This window comes from Terrapene carolina, unplaced genomic scaffold, assembly GCF_002925995.2.
Source record: "Terrapene carolina triunguis isolate 2854851 unplaced genomic scaffold, T_m_triunguis-2.0 Scaffold67, whole genome shotgun sequence".
NCBI classification, from domain to species: Eukaryota; Metazoa; Chordata; order Testudines; family Emydidae; genus Terrapene; species Terrapene triunguis.
In genome coordinates, this window is record NW_020664418.1 from 16,463,819 (window position 1) to 16,480,420 (window position 16,602).

Genomic DNA, 16,602 nt, shown 5'->3' on the forward strand with positions numbered 1-16,602 from the left:
TACAATCAACAAAATGTTCATGGATTTCATTGATGGTCTGGATGAGGAAATAAATAGGACGTTAACTATTTTTTCAGAGATACTGAATTAGGAGGAATTGCAAACACAATGGAGGACAGAGAAAGAATACAAAGGGACCCTAGAAAGATTAGAAATATAGACAAAAACATACGTTCTTCAAAAATGCAAGTTAATATTTTTTGATCAAAAGAATCTGAAACACAGATACTCAATGGGAGGGATAGATCTAGAAGAGTAATACTGAAAGAGACCTAGACCTAGAGGCAAGAGCAAACATTAGACATGAGTTTGTAATCTGATACAGAGATCAAAAAGGCCAGTGCTATTTTTGAATACACATGTGAAGACATCCTGTTACCACACATGTAGATAATAGTCCTTTTCTTTGTGGCTTTGATGTGACTTGACCCGAAATAAGGTGTTCATTTCTGGACACTTCATTTCCTAATATATAGATATTAAGAAACTGGGAGGAATTTGGAAAAAAGCAAGAAAATTTGGTATGGAAAAATTACAAAGCAAAGGAAAGATTTGGAATGAAATATGTTTGTTTGCTAAGCAAAAACTAAAGTGGGAATATGTAATAGCCTACAATTTTAGGAATGGTGTAATCAGGAAGGAGGGAGAAGAATTGGTATAATAAAATTGGGTATAACTTGGAGTAATTACATGAAACTGAAAAGGGCAAATTCGGGTTGAATGTCAGGAAACATTTCTTGATGGTGAGATCTAATAGGTTGTGGTATAATCTCCCATAGGAAGTGGTGAAAACTGCGTTGCTTGTCTCATTTAAAACTAGAGTGGATGCAACACTAACAAATGTACTATAGGGAACACTCCTGCACTGGCAGGTCAGTGGCTTTTCCATTTGTATCCTCTGATGCACGTATCTAGGAATTCTCAAATACATTTCTCTAAATATATTGAACGTACATGTTGATTATTTTGTGTATGAGGTTTCTTGGTAACAATAGTCACTACACTGACTATACACTTTTAATCACAATGGAAAGTGATAGCTTAGAAATGCTTTTAACCTTCATATAGGACTCAGTCCTGCTCACATTAAAGTCACTGGGAAAATTCCCATTTACCTCAGTGGTCCAGGATCAGACCTTTCTGGAGGATGTGACTAATGGTATATCTTCACTGTAGAGTTAAATCGAATTATCTACACTCTGGTTGCTTTTCGAGAGGTAGTCTGGCTCAAGTTAGAGTGGCTACATTGCAAAATAATACTCAAGCTGCAGTGTCCACACTGGTGCTGCACTTGCTTATTTGTTGCACTAAGACTTCTGGTGGCATATCCTTTGGTTCTTCATGCTGCAATAAGCTGAGCTGCTCTATGAATTCTTTCCTAGTGAATTGTGGGAAAATTTGTTAGTCCTTTCTGGGCACACGGGAAGAATTGTGGGAAGGCATTGGAGGACTAATGGCACTTGAGTGGAGCTAGCCTGTGTCCACACTACAGAATGGTTTAGTTAGCAACTGACAAATTGTGCTAATTTGAGCTTTAGCCTATACCCGATAGACCAGCCATTTCCAATTAAAAACACCACCCTACTTGAGTTAAGGGTTTTTTTGTGTGGATGGGACTCGAGCTAAGCTTCATCACTCAAGTTAAAGCTGAAGTGAAGACCTACCCTAAGAGTTAACTGGACTAAAACTAACTGACTGAAATTTTGGAGTCACATAAACATTAAACCTATAGAAATTGCTAGTTGGCTATCAAACAGCTTGTGTAAACTGGCACACACAAACAGCTTTCTGTCATTTCACACCAGTTGCATCCTTTGAAGATAAGTCTTTTTTGTTGTTGTTTACAAATCCACATCCAATGCACATTAGACAAACAAAATTGCTTCTTTATGATCTCTTCAAAAGCTAGCTCCCAACATGGTGTGAAATGGAGCTAGTAGATCGATGGGAACATTTTTTCTGAAACCTTGGGCAAGCCATTTAAATAGGTTACAGCTTTACCCTTGTGTGAATGTTTGAGAGAGCAAAACTTGCTGGGGAGAAAATTATATGCTCTTAAAACTTGTCTTGTACTGTGGTGTTTACATATGACTTCTAATATTGGTAAGAAAAAATGTGGGCTATGAAATCCTATTAAATTATTTGTTTTTACCATAGTTCATAGGGGGCTATTCTGACATGCAGCACCCACAGAGTGCTAAGTATTTTACAGACAAATCATATATGAATATGATCCCTACCTCAAAGTTCTTACAGTCTAATTATAGACATGACACAAGTGAAATCAACAAACAACTGGAGAAGGAGGAAGGAAATTGGAAAAAGAGAGGTTGAGGGTTACAATAATAAGGTCCCACAATTGTTAGGTTTGTTATGTGTGGTGTTGGCGTTGGTTCTGTACCAATAAAATTAATTGAAGTTTTGCTATTGACTTCCAGGGATCCAGGATCAGATAGATAGTTGATGCACATGAAGTTTGGGTAATTCCTATTTATGCTTACAGAAATTAATCCCCGAAAGGGGGGAAAAAATCAGAAAAGTTATAAAATACATACTTGTCCCTCATTGTTAGAATGTGTCCTACAAAATTGCACCTCAGCTATCAGCTAAATGAGGCTCATGTTAAAATAATCTTCATTATGGGCTTGATCTTGCTTCCACCGAAGTCAATTAGAGCTTCAGTGGGAATAAGATTGAGCCCTAAACCAATATCTGTTTAAAAAAATCAAAATAGCAGTGGTATTATAATGAAGTTACAGTGTATGTAATATCATCTGGAAAAACAATATTCAAGTAACATTAACTCCTGCATATTCAAAGGGGTATTCTGCTCCATGCTTCTGTAGTGAAAGAATCAATGCACTAATTAAAAAGGTGAACAATCTGTTTAAACTGTATTAAGATTTTATCAAGTGTACATCAAGGCAGTTACACACCAGACACATCTTTTAAATACTAAATTTGTTTTTAAATTTCAGTAAATATTCCATATAATTATTATTCTCTATTTGTGTTTATCCAGAATGCAGCAGATCAGATAGCATTCCGGGTTGCAGGAGGACTCACAGCCCTTGAACACATTCTTCAAGTAGTGATTTCTTCCACGAATCTGAATGCAGTTTTACGGATTCCTCCCAAGTATGTATGGTGCTACAGTTGCCATTTTGAATCATTACTAGATTATGTCATCACTGATGGGGGATATTTCTTTTCCACTAACCCCATTTGACTTTATTATTTATCTAACTGCTTGCTGCTCCTTCCTTGTGGTGTAGATGTTAAAAACCAAGGGCCATAATCTACCCTGCCATTTAAGTTCCAGATGGAAGACCGTATTTGGCCCCAAAACTCTAGGAGCAGTTTTAAGTCTGTAAGTGTTTCACTGTTTCTGTTTCTTTGAGAGGTGATCTCCCTGCCTATCCAGAGTGAGGAATGCAGCAGAGACCTATCTCTCTGTAGAGAGGAGACCCACTTTTTAAAAAACTTAGACTATCAAGGTCCCTGTTTTGTTTTTGGTTTTTTTAAGTGCTTTTATGTGTTGTGATCCTAACTTGATCCAAAGTGAAACAGTTGTTCCGAGATATCACCTTAGATTCCTCCTGTGCCTCTGACACATTGGGCAGTCCAGTTCCTCCACTGGTTACAGTTGCTCGCTGGTTGTGGTGCTTCTTCCCAAGTGATGCCAGCATTTATAGTATCTTCTGTCACTGTCTGCCAGTTCATCCTTGGCCTTCCTTGCTTTCTCTCTCCTCCCTCAGGTGCCCAGTTCAATGCTTGCTAAGCATGTCTCCCATCTTCCATACGGTGTACATGTCCCAATGACCTGAGCTTTCTTTCTGTGACGATATTTTCTAACATTGCCTGCTCTTTGATCTTCCTGAGTCTCGCATTTGTTATTTTGTCTTTCCATGAAATGTGTAATATCTTCCTCAGCCATCTGTGATGGGCAGCCTTCAACTTCTTTTTATTAGCCACTGTCATCAGCCAAGTCTCTGCTCAGTATAATAGCATGTTCAGTACAATCGCATGGTATAATAATTTAATTTGGTATGGAGACCTCTGTCTCACCAGATGTTCATCCTTCCAAAAGTGTTATTTGCTTTTCCTGATCTCATTTGAATATCTTTATCGCAGCTACTTTCAGATATCATTACACTCCCCAGATAGCCAAACTCTACCTGTTCAATTTCTTTTCCATCCGTGTAGACTTTTGCATCTATTGTTCGGTTTCCTACCTTCATAATCTTGTTTTCTCTGCATTTACTTTCAAGCCAATTTTTGCTGCTTTCTGTTCTATCTCTGATGTAAGGGCAGTCATTCCATTCCATGTCATACTTAGTAAAGCAATATCATTGGCAAACTAAAGATCATGTAACTCATCAGTAGTAACACATTTTACATCATTCATGATACCTTTTGTTGCCTGCTTCATCACCCAGTCTATTGCTAATGCAAAGAGGATTAGTGATAGCACACACTCTTGTCTAATTCCAGTCACAATATCAAACCACACACCTAGGTCTGTGTCTGATCTTACTAAGCATATACTTTCATTGTACAAACTCCTTCAAATGTTGAGTAGCTTGAATGGTATCCCATAGCTTCTAGCAATATTCCTCAGCGTTTCTCTGTGGACACTATCAAGCACTTTCTTAAAGTCAATAAAGTTGATTAAGATGGGTTTTTCCCCCAAGCGGTAGGTTTTTTTGGTGATTTGTCAGAGAGTGAATATCTGTTCACACAATGATCTGTCTGGAGGGATCCCAGTCTGTTTGTCTCGTAATATTCCATCCGCTGCTTTCTTCATTCCATGAAGCATAACGGTAGCCAATATGTTGTCCAGAATTGATAGCAATATAATACAGCTCCAGTTTGTGCACTGGGTGAGGTCACCCTTTTCTGGCAATACCGTGATGATACTGTTTTTCCAGTCTTATGGCACTTGTTCTTTCACCCATATTTCATCACAGAGTTTTGTTAGCTGCTGGATCAGAATTTTGCCTCATGCCATTAAGTACCTCTGGTTGAATTCTATCAACCCCAGGAGCTTTGCCGTGTTTGATGTCTTTGATGCTCCTAGATATTGCTGTCTAAAATTGCTACTGGAAATATATCTAAGTTCACTGGTAGTGCAGGAATGCCGCATTATAGTGCATGAGAAATAAAAGGCTGAAGGTTAAGCATCAGGACCCCTAAAGGTGGCCAGGTGTCAGAATGGGCTGCAGTTGGACAGAGCTCCTGCAAAAATGTTAACTTAGAAGAAATTCATTAATAGCATGATCTCCTCCTTTATCTAATCTTTTAGTTGTAATTTGTATCCACTTTAAGGCCCTCTTACACTGCCAGAGGAGAGTAAAGAGGCTTTAGTGTGATGAGAATTGGGCCTAAGATCTTCTCTCTTGAACTGTTTTCATTGTGAGTTTGGAAAACACCAGCAATGTTTAGTGTACTACCAAACAGCAATACTTCATAGATTTCCTGAGAGCTAAATTGTCTCTGTTGTAAAGTGTGATGAGGCAGAACTGCATCTCAAGAAAAAGAGCACTCAGAGGTAAAATGCCTCTTGAATTCCCTGCTTGCCCTGGAAGGAAGGGAGAAAAAAATTGCTGTACTCCTTTTATGTCATGTAGCATCTGGCCTGCTCCACTGGTGAGCATGTAGGGATGATTCCTTTTCCAGTGAATTGTTCCTAGGGCAAGTAACTTGGTAGCAGTCTTTGCACTCCCTCAAGCACAGGAGCTGTGATTGTAGGTGACCCTTATATGTGCAAAGGTGAGAGTCCTGTCTCCTTTCTCACACTGTGTGGCCACAGTTTATCCCTAACTGTTTAGAATGGCATTTTTTTCTTTTTTACTTTTTTTTAAAAAGTCTCATTTTGGCAAGGTTTTGTTGAGGGAGTTTGAGAAAATTGTGTTTATATTACTGAGAAAATTTTGTTTAAAGTTTGCTAGACAGTATGAAAATGTATTAGTTTTGAAAGGAACTTGCTGTGCTGATAAATGAAAACCAACATCAGCTGCAATGTTCATATAACTGAAAAAAAAATCTTAGAACATATAATCAAATCTTTTTTTTCTCCTCTTACATATTAACTACCCACCCTGTGTCTGGTTCCAATGGTTCCTTACTTTCATGAGCACTAAACCTACTATTTTTAAAGTACTTTTTGCTTAAAATGTAATACTTTATATTAACACATAAGCTTTTAACTATCTCTGAACTGTGTTCCCAAATCAAATATCTACAGAAAATAGAGATAAAGGTTAATCTTTCTATCTGTTTTATATATCTAACAGATTCACAGAGAGACATCTGTAACAATAATTTTGCACCAGTACTCAGAGTGATTTGTTTCAAGTTATTATAAATTGCAATCTCTAGTAAGCATCCACAGATATAAAACGTAACTTTTTTTTTCAGAACTAAAAGAAACCAAACTGAACTCTTAAAAACACATCATTCAGGGGTGGTCAACCTGTGGCTCCAGAGCCACATGCGGCTCTTCAGAAGTTAATATGCGGCTCCTTATAAAGGCACCAACTCCAGGGCTGGAGCTACAGGCGCCAACTTTCCAATGTGCCGGGGGCGGGAGGGTGCTCACTGCTCAACCCCTGGCTCTGCCACAGGCCCTGTTTCCACCCCACCCCTTCCTGCCGCCTCCTCTGAGCCTGCCATGCCCTCACCCCTTCCTCCTCCCCTCCCCAGAGCGTCCTGCATGCCACGAAACAGCTGATCAGGAGGTGCGGGGAGAGGAGGGGGAGGCGCTGATCGGTGGGGCTGCCGGTGGGTGGGAGAAGCTGGGTCGGGGAGCTGATGGGGGCTGCTGACGTACTACTGTGGCTCTTTGGCAATGTACATTGGTAAATTCTGGCTCCTTCTCAGGCTCAGGTTGGCCACCCCTGCACATCATTGAAATGAACAATGTCTAACTGTCTGACTGCAGGGTGTGGTGTAACTTACTCTGAAGAAAATAGAGTTATAGCAACCTTCTCCAAGTGAAAATAATGTGTTAATACACTGAATCTAGGAGTCTCTTGAGAATATCACTAATAATGCTGTCAGACAATTTTGATGAAATGATGGACCTTTTTAAAAAGACTCTTCTCCATTGGAAGGAATCAGTAGATCTCTTTCTCATCCAGGTACAAATAGGCATTGCTGTATTATTCTCAGCAAAATCATAGAAGAATCTCTTAAGGTTATTTTTTCCATCTATATACAAGATGGCAAGACCTTGACTCAATATTTTAAATCATTCTGCCCTTCTAAATACTGGCTTCAGCATTCACTAGTGCATAAATATATTTAGGAATGATGGATGATAGTGGAGTATTATGGGGAATGATGACATAGGATTAAAAGAAATAAAATCAGATATTTAATTTTAATTAGTTTTATTAACACAACATTTCATTTAGTACTTCTTTTATAAAGGTATCCTACTGGAAGCAGTCACTTGCAACTATTATTTTATGTGAAAAAATAAGAAATTTTACTCCTTATTTTATTCTTTTTTTCCAAATAAGCCCTTTTCCTTTTATGTTGCATTCATTGTATGTAGTAGGCTATCAATCTGTAGCTTGCAGCTTTTGTAAATTGCCCACTGTTCTCAAAGTCTTCCATGTCTTCATAAATAGCTGTGGTCACTGAAACACGCTACCAATTGAGGAGGCATCAAAAATAGCAGTGGACCTTTATACTGGAGTATTTAAATAACAAGACAGTTTACACTTGAACAATGTAGTTTTGACTTGGAGGAGTACCAAATTATCTTCAAATGCATAGCTCAGAACTTTCTTGAGTAGAGGTTGGTTAATTAGCATTGCTGTTGCCCAGCCACATGCCATTAACCACTGTATCAAATTCAAATATGTTTATGTTTATATTTAAAATACTTTTTAACCAGTGAGGCCTGCATGTTGGGAATGCAGTTGCTAGGCGGTCATGCATTACAGCTGGGAAATATTGTCTCAAAGGTAGTTTAAAATTCTTTCAATTTCTGAATAGCCTTCTATTGGCAAAAAAATTGCAGCACTTGGAGAAAAATCATAGTTTAGTAACGTCTTATTGTGCAAGAAATAATAAGTAAATAAGGCAACTCCCATCTTTTCATGTACTGTGTATTTATACCTGTCTACTGTATTTTCCACTCCATGCATCTAATGAAATGGGTTTTAGCCCACGAAAGCTTATGCCCAAATAAATGTGTTAGTCTCTAAGGTGCCACAAGTACTCCTCGTTATTTTTACTATGATATAGTTCATTGTTTTGAAGATGTTAAGCATCTTTGATTTGTATTTGATTTATTAGCAGTACAAATCATGACTCTTCGAAAGGTATTTGAAAATGCTGAACACTGTCTAGTAAGTTTCAGTCATTACTTAGAACAGGATATATGTTTTCAGATTGCTTCCTAGACCGTTTGTGTATCAACCTGTGATTATGAATCACTAAAACATTTTGAAAAGTTGATAAAGCAATTTTGCATTTGTAGGGAACTTACAAACAACTGTCAGTTATTTTGACATTTTTTATGTTCATAGAAATTGAAAGAAATGGTAACATTCCAAAATGATGCCCAAGAAGTTTTTTTTTTTTTTCAAAAAAGAAGAATTGGAATGCTCAAGGATGTATAAAATAAAACCAGTACATAAAAAAAAAAAAAAAACCACTCCAAAACAGAGAAATTCTAAATTTTATGCTAACGGGAGGGATAGCTCAGTGGTTTGAGCATTGGCCTGCTAAACCCAGGGTTGTGAGTTCAATCCTTGAGGGGGCCACTTAGGGATCTGGGGCAAAATCAGTACTTGGTCCTGCTAGTGAAGGCAGGAGGCTGGACTCAATGACCTTTCAGGGTCCCTTCCAGCTCTATGAGATAGGTATATCTCCATATATTTTTTTTTATTATTATTATTATTATTTTTATTCCTTCCAACAAATACAGTGTGAATGGAGCTTTTTGCTGGGATTTTGTGTTGTATTTCTCTGAGGCATTGATACATAGTTCCATTTACAGATTTGTCATAAGTGTTCAGTTCTACATAGACTAATTTCAGTTAAAATTTACATAATAGTTTCAAATATGCTATTCTGAGATTAATTTTAGTAGGAAAGGTCCTATTAAAATCCAGTAGTATTTTACATTGTGTCCATGCTATGTGTATACTACCATGGAATGCAATACATGTTCATAGTCTATTATTATTAAGATAATCTACTGTACTGCACATGATAAGAAACTGCTTTTGAAGTTAAATATCTCAATCAGTTCAACATACCAAGAGGGTCTGGCCAATATGCATCACAAACAATATACCAGGTGAACCTACTCCACGAAATAGGTTATTTGCTCTCTACAACATCAGCATTTCAGGTGCAAATATCATCCTGGGTTGTTGAAAAGTTTTTGGATTAATTGAAAACTTTCAGAAATTCTGTTGGTTGACTACATTGTAAATGAAGGAAACAGATGAACTAATGACATACATTTTACATATTACAAATTACATAACTGAGGCTGAGAACTTGTCTGGCCAAGTTTCAGCCTAATGCAAATAAGAATGGCAGATTTATAAACCCTTCAAAAATGAGGTTAGAATGGAAACACAAACAGAGCTATAATGTCAAACTTCAACTATTTTTCTAGCTCTGTTAAAAGATCTGTGAGAGATAACTTTACCTTTAAAATAATGAAGCTAATATTAGACCTTAGAGTATGTCTATTTATTATAGTATATAAAATAAACATGTATTGGCATCATTTCATGTTTGGCCATGATTCATTCACATGGTGTATCTATTCCAAATCAGCTGTCACCAAGGTCAGAATCAATATAGTTTACTAGGTAGATCAGGAAATCCCAGTTTGGAGCTTTTATGTTGTAGAATTTATGATTAAATGTGTGTGTGGATATTGGTATTCATGAAATTATAGTATTTTTATGAATGGAAAAGGTGGCAATGTTTTTTTCTGTTTGTCTAAATAATAAGTGATCAGGATTAATCTTTTCAGATCTAATGTATTTATTGCAACTCATTGAAGTAGAAAGACTTTTTAATTATTTTCTTAACAGAATATCTTATACAATGCATATTTCTTTATGCGATTCATGATCTTTGTGTTTGCACCTGTATATCTTACATGAGGCGTATGAATTTACTTGTAAACATCACTTCATCTCTCTTTTTTACTCTTCTACTTCCAATTTTTAGAGCTCATGTGGTACAAAATAGTAGTTAAAATGTTCAGGTTAATGGACTCCATAAACAGTAAGGATATGTGAATGCATTTAAAAGGGATCGTAATAAAATGTGACCATTTTATGAGACTACAGAGAAATTGAAAGACATCTCATTGAAAACATAGTTTTATTTGTCATATGTTAAATTGCTCCTGAGTACAAATAGTACATTCAAAATAGTGGGGCAAAAATTGTATGTAGGCATCATGGTGGCTCTCTACGCAAGAGTGAATTTCACCTTTGGAGACTGTGGACACAGAGATACATCTTCCTAAGCATTCATTTAACTGGACATCTGAAAAATAGCAGTATTCTGAAGGTTAAGATGTAAAATTTAGTAGAACTTTTATTGCTATAAGGGCAGCAATATTTCTACCAGATTATGCCCTTTTTCACAAGTATGGCTCTCACTTTGCTAATGAGGCTGTAAGAGGAATTTTCAGATTTTCAATTCAGAAACACATAGTATTCAACTAAAATCGATCACCCTTTCTTGAGCTTGATTTAAGTGTTTTTGTTAATGTCCGGCTATAGCGAAAGAAGGATAGGAGACACTGGATATGGTTTAATCAGGCCACAACTGTATTATTAGATGTCTGGGACTACCCAACAGATAAAAGTGTACAGTGCAGGTAACTCCATGATCATTTCAACATCTACCTGGGGGCTTCCGCCAGTCTCCCCTTTTTTCCATCCTGGTCCCCCAGCAACTCATTTCTGGGACCTTATCACCCACCCTCCTCGAACAAGGGTTAAGGTGGGCTATAAGGAAGGGGGGTTGGCTCCCTGCTGTACCAGTCATAGGAGCCCTGAAACACTCTCCCCTCCCCCTGTTTCACTCTTTAAAAGAAAAACCTCTCTTTTAAGTCTTTAACAAGCCATTTATCTGCTCACTGTATCCCTACCCTGTGGAGTATCTGCACTGAACATCTGCCCCACACTTACATAATGAGTTGCAACATCATAGCCTATCTCCCTTCCTACTCACCATAACAAAGTCCCCGCAAACCTGCTGTGGGGATGGCAAAAAAAAGCCCCACACCAATGGGCCAATCTGGTGGTGAGAGAAAAATTCCTTCCCAGCCACCCTGGAAAGGAGTGACTATCATGATGCCCACAGCAGGTCCTGACCAAACCTGGTATTTTCCTTCCTCCAAGGAGAGGGAGGACAGGTGGGTGCTGCTCTGCCTGGTCCAGGGAAAAGGGACTTCTCCCACTGGGCTTGCCCCCCTAGCAATTCCCCAGCCCTTCCAGTCTCTGGGGATGAGTCAGCATCACAATGCTTACCCAGTCCCCATTTACAGCAGTAAATGTCTCTCTCTCATCCCCTGCCCATAAAGCACTACTATACCCCTTTCCTGGCAAGCCAGACAATGCTCCCCCTTCCCCCCACTTAAAGGTGCAGTGCAGTCATTTGAGATGTTAATTGCCCAATTTATTTCTTAGCTTATTCTTAGAGATGCTTCTTTTCTTTTGATGTGGTGGAGTGGTGAACTAGGAGTTACTGGTACAATTTCCCTTTACATGATATGAACAACATTGCATCAAGATTTATCTTTTACACAAGAAAATAGTACATCATCATGTATTCCTTTATAGACCCAAATCCACATCATACTCCTGAGTGTTGTGTTTTGCGTTTGGGATGTCAGCTGTGAAAAAACACATAGCCAGACATTGGCTGTTACACACGTGTATAGAAATTGGATTGTATACATTATTCTTACTAAGGTTGCCTTTAAATTTATGCATGAAATTTTTCTTCCAGATTCAACTTTTTAAGACAATATAAAATATCTAGTGTGTATGTTTTGTTGTTGATGATGTTAACTAACACCACCATTTTTCAAACCATACCCCCTTTTGAGGGCTCTGCTAACAGAAATCCATAGCTATCAGGGTTTTTTTTAGTGACTGGCAAAACCTCACTCTGGCATGGAATCTGATTTTTATTTTAACCCCTTAAATGTATTATACTAATCAACTTTAAAGGTTTCACAGACAGTGTCTAATACTATCAACTGATGCAAACCTTTCCCTCCAGGTGACTTTGTTAAAGTTCAGATAACATGAAAATGAATGTGCTATGTAAGTAAACTGTAACTGGATTGTTGAGAGAGCTCCAATTCCATAGGACGTGACTTTCTATGAACAACTGAAGCACGCTGAGACTTGGCTGTTTTAGAGCAACCATTTTTTTGCTCTCAGTACAGAGAATCAGTGTGATCTGATGCCTGTTAACCTGCTTTCACAAAAACTCCTTCAAACAAATTCTTAAAGAAGAGGATTTTTTCAAGATGAGAAGTTTTCCAACTGACTATCTTTAAAAAAACAAAGCACAGTCTTTGGTTGTAGCTGATTCTTTAATGAAAAATAAAATGTACATCAGTTTTCTTCTTGCCTTAAGTTTTGAAAGAAATTTGCAATTTACTTTTCTTAGGTTATTTTGTGTTTTGATATAATTTACATCTCTGCTTTTTAAAGTTTGAGTCCTATGAAATGGCATTATCCTATGTTTAGTGCTAACACGAGCAAGAAGTAAAAACATGGAAATAAATTAAACTAAACATTGTCATGTATTAATTATCCACGTGACTTCCCCCACCAAAATAGGTCTTGCTAAAGGATACCACTCCACTTAACTAAAATAGACAATTTGTGTGGCATTGTATGATTTAACCATTTGTGCTCATCTTAAATTAGGAATCTGTCTGCTATTTTGTGATGAGGTTAAGCTATTTAGAAGTAGGTGAGGAGATTACACGGGCTATTATCCACATCTCTCTTTCCCCAAAATCCTGGCAGCATGGTGCAGCTCAGAACTTTAATCCCATGTCTACAAGATAAAGCTTTATTATAAAAAGATTTAACAATATGCCTGTTGTTTTGTACTGCCCAGATTGTTAGTTAGACCAGCAGGACAGCAAATGCTGCAGGAAAGATGTGGCATTTGTAAAAGACAGATGATCCATTTAGTGTGGGGGTCATTTTTTTAAGAACAAAACACTCAAAGGGGAGGAGAAAGAATTGGATTATAATAGGTTTTATTATTGGTGTTAAGGTATTAAGAATTAGTGTCCAGGTGTATTATTTCTTAGAGAAGCATTTTATAATTTTCATAACTGTTTGACACTGTTGTTCAGTTTTCTGATTACAGAACAAGCCATAATTTAGCATACTTGAGTAAAAATTCCCAGTTTTGTAATATTTTATCTGTGTGCCTTCAATGAAAATCAAATTGGAGTTAGACAGCAAAAACCCTGCACGAGTAACAGAACCCAGGCAGGGAACAGGATTACTGCCTCTGCCATGGTCTTGCTTACTGACCTGTGGGCAAATCACTTAACCTATCTGTGCTTCAGTTTGGCTACCCATTTTCCAAACAGATAAAGTAATATTTACATATGACAGAATGGTGTTGCAAGGCTTAAATAATTAGTTCTCTGAGTGAGTTGCACAATGTAAATGCAAATTATTCAGAGGCTGATAGCAGATAGATGGGGGGACATTTGTTACTATTAAAAACTTGATTGGAGGGGGGAAATTGTTTTTCTTTCCTTGTGTCTTGCCATACTGCTTCTTTCATCATCCAGTCATAGTAAATATCATGGGAAGCCAGCCTGAGCCATAGCTATAGTATGTAGAAAATAGTGTGCGTAATATTGTATATAGATGGATATAGTTGTTAGCAGTTGCAGTGTAAAATAAAATATTTTGTGGCGATAGGATTCACCACTACCTTAGACTGAAAGTACTTCCATAGTTTGCTCTCCCATTTTGCAGTTTTTGATCTACTTTATAAATATTTCTGAATGTGAAGTGCTCTATTTATTCAATTTTTAAGTATTGTTCACAATGCTTGTTACCTGAGGTCCAAAACAAGCTTTCTCTGCAAGGTTACTCTCTCTGGGGAAACATTCACTCCAGACTGGCAGTTGGTGTGAGGGCATAAGGGTTCTCTGAAGAGAATGACCTCCTTGCAAGATCAACATCCAAAACCTGCAGCATCTATCGGTTTTCATGACCGTTTCTTTCTCTCTCTGTAACAGAGCTGGGTTTCAGATTTGACAGTACTCAAGCACAAATCAACATTGCCCTGTTCACAACATTAGTATGTGAACAAACTGTGTAGATGGAAGGAGCTCTTTTGGATTGTTTAGAATGGATTTTAGTGTGGGAATAGTTTCTTTCAGTTAATAAGTCAGGGCCTCTGAACTTTATACAAGAGTCTGCCAGATTCTACCATAAATGTAAATATTGGGGGTAAATTGTACACTTGATTTGTCATATGTCAAATAATAACTTATTTATAAGAACGGGTTCCAAACTTAAACATTTTCTGGTGAAAAATAAAGGAGGGTTAGTTCTGTTGGCTTCCACTATTTCTATTTATTAGTTGTAGTTAGTCTTTAGAGAGCCCATTTGTGAGTCAGAGAATTTAAGATTGCGTTGATGATGTACAGAATAAACAGGTAACTGTGAATTATGAGGATGTAATTCCTTTGAGGATTTCTGATGTCATTATAAACCATGTGAGTGAAGCTCAAGTGTTTGTTTATGCAGTCTTCAGAATCTAGAGATGGCATTATAGCCTCATAATTCAACATTTTCCTGGTTGATTTTTAATTTTATATTTCATCCTGTATCCATACCTTGTCTCTTCTATTACTGTTCCACTGCTTGCCATTCTCTCTCTCTCTCTCTCTCCATTCTTTAACTACTAGCCCATCTGTCACCTCCATTCTGCTCTTTTTTGTCAGATACCAAACTAACTGCTTTCTTTCCCTGGCAGAACAGTTAGAAGGCCTCTCAGCGCTCCAGGTTCTGTTCAAACAGCAGTGGTTAGTAAAACTTTGCAGTTCACCCTTGTGGTAGCACAACTATGAATTTGATTGTTTAAGTCTTGTAATAACTCACCCAATAATTGAGGGTTTTTTTTAATGTGTGAGGGATTGTAGTGTATTTAACCTCATGCTGTGTATATTTAATTCCAGTCTTTCAAACTTGGAGTTACTATTCAAAAGTCTTATTTTAGAGGTAGGCTGTTTCTATATGTTTGTGGTACCTTGATTTTATGGAAGCAAAGGTTATGACTTTTCACGTACATATCCTAGTGCCCAAACATGAATTAGTTTTGTATTGTGGGATACAATTTTAGATAGAGGCCATGATTCTCCACTCATTTACATTTGGGTAAATTAGGAGTAACTTAGAGCATAATTTAGAGGAGAATCAGGATCATAGATTCTAAACTGTTCTGTTCTCTTCTGTATGTGAAGACATATATTAAAGATAAACATTGTTCACATTTATTTATGTTCACATAAGATAAATAATATAATGTATATACATATATTTTGGTCAAATTTCAGGATAGAACTCTTCTCTGGAGCCAAAATTTGTGTATCATAAAGAGTGTATTTATAATTGGATTTACTCTAGTTTAGAGTAAAGCCCTCCATCAGAGGGTAGACTTATGTGGTTTGAGTATATGTGCTGTCTAACTTAGCTTTAAAGCTGATTTGTGGGTGTGATACAAAGTTTAGAACAACATCAGTAGTCAATAAACAACTGCTTTACATGTGAGGAAAATACTCTATTACCCTAACATAATTTTGATAGCTTTATTGATACATACTTTTTTTTAAAATGTGAGTAATAAAATCTGCCAATATAAAAACATCAAAAAATAAATTTAGTTTTGCAAATTGGTAAATTTAAGTTATAGTTAGATGAAGTTCTTGCTCAACACACACAGCTTTCTGTGCTTGTCTCAGAGGCCTTGTGCAGAAATGGTGACAGTTGACAGCTGTTGTTCTACTAATAAGATTAAAGTAAAGAAATTAGTTGTGCTGACTTTAATCTGCCATTTAACACTGCAAACCACCTGGGGCCTGCTTCAGTGCTGACACTTCCAATTTTAAATAAAAAAATTCTATAACTGAACCTTAGTTAAGAACATGTCTAAATACATTCTAATCATAGCAGTCTATAGATAACAAGCTTATGTTATCAATTAAAAAAGCCCTCATTGTCAAAAATTAATTTGACATGCATTTGCTTATGCCACTCTTTCAAAGGCATTATTTGAATCTTTGGAACTTCACATACTTTTTTGGATGTAGGATTCATTTGGGAAATACAAAACCAGCGTGTATTACTTCAGATTAATTTATTCTACATCTAAAACAGAGGATTCTTAATTTTAGATCTGTCTAGAATGACGGTTCTTTTTTGGAATTATTAAATATGCCATCCACTCTGAGCTGTATTTCAATAAGAGAACTACATAATTCTAAACATTGAAATAAATTATCAAGATGTAAAGTTAATCTGTTAACTTCAAATTTCAAGGGTTAGG

The 16,602-nt window shown here is 36.9% G+C and overlaps 1 protein-coding gene across 5 annotated transcripts in view; it reads left to right on the plus strand.

Annotated features, from left to right (window-relative positions):
- SCAPER (S-phase cyclin A associated protein in the ER) overlaps positions 1-16,602 on the plus strand; it is a 356,482-nt gene that overhangs the window by 247,373 nt on the left and 92,507 nt on the right. For all 5 annotated transcript variants that reach the window (XM_024205417.2, XM_024205418.2, XM_024205421.2 and 2 more), the window contains exon 24: positions 3,023-3,138. In XM_024205417.2, coding sequence (XP_024061185.2) covers positions 3,023-3,138 — 116 coding nt within the window. The remainder of the gene's footprint in view (positions 1-3,022; positions 3,139-16,602) is intronic.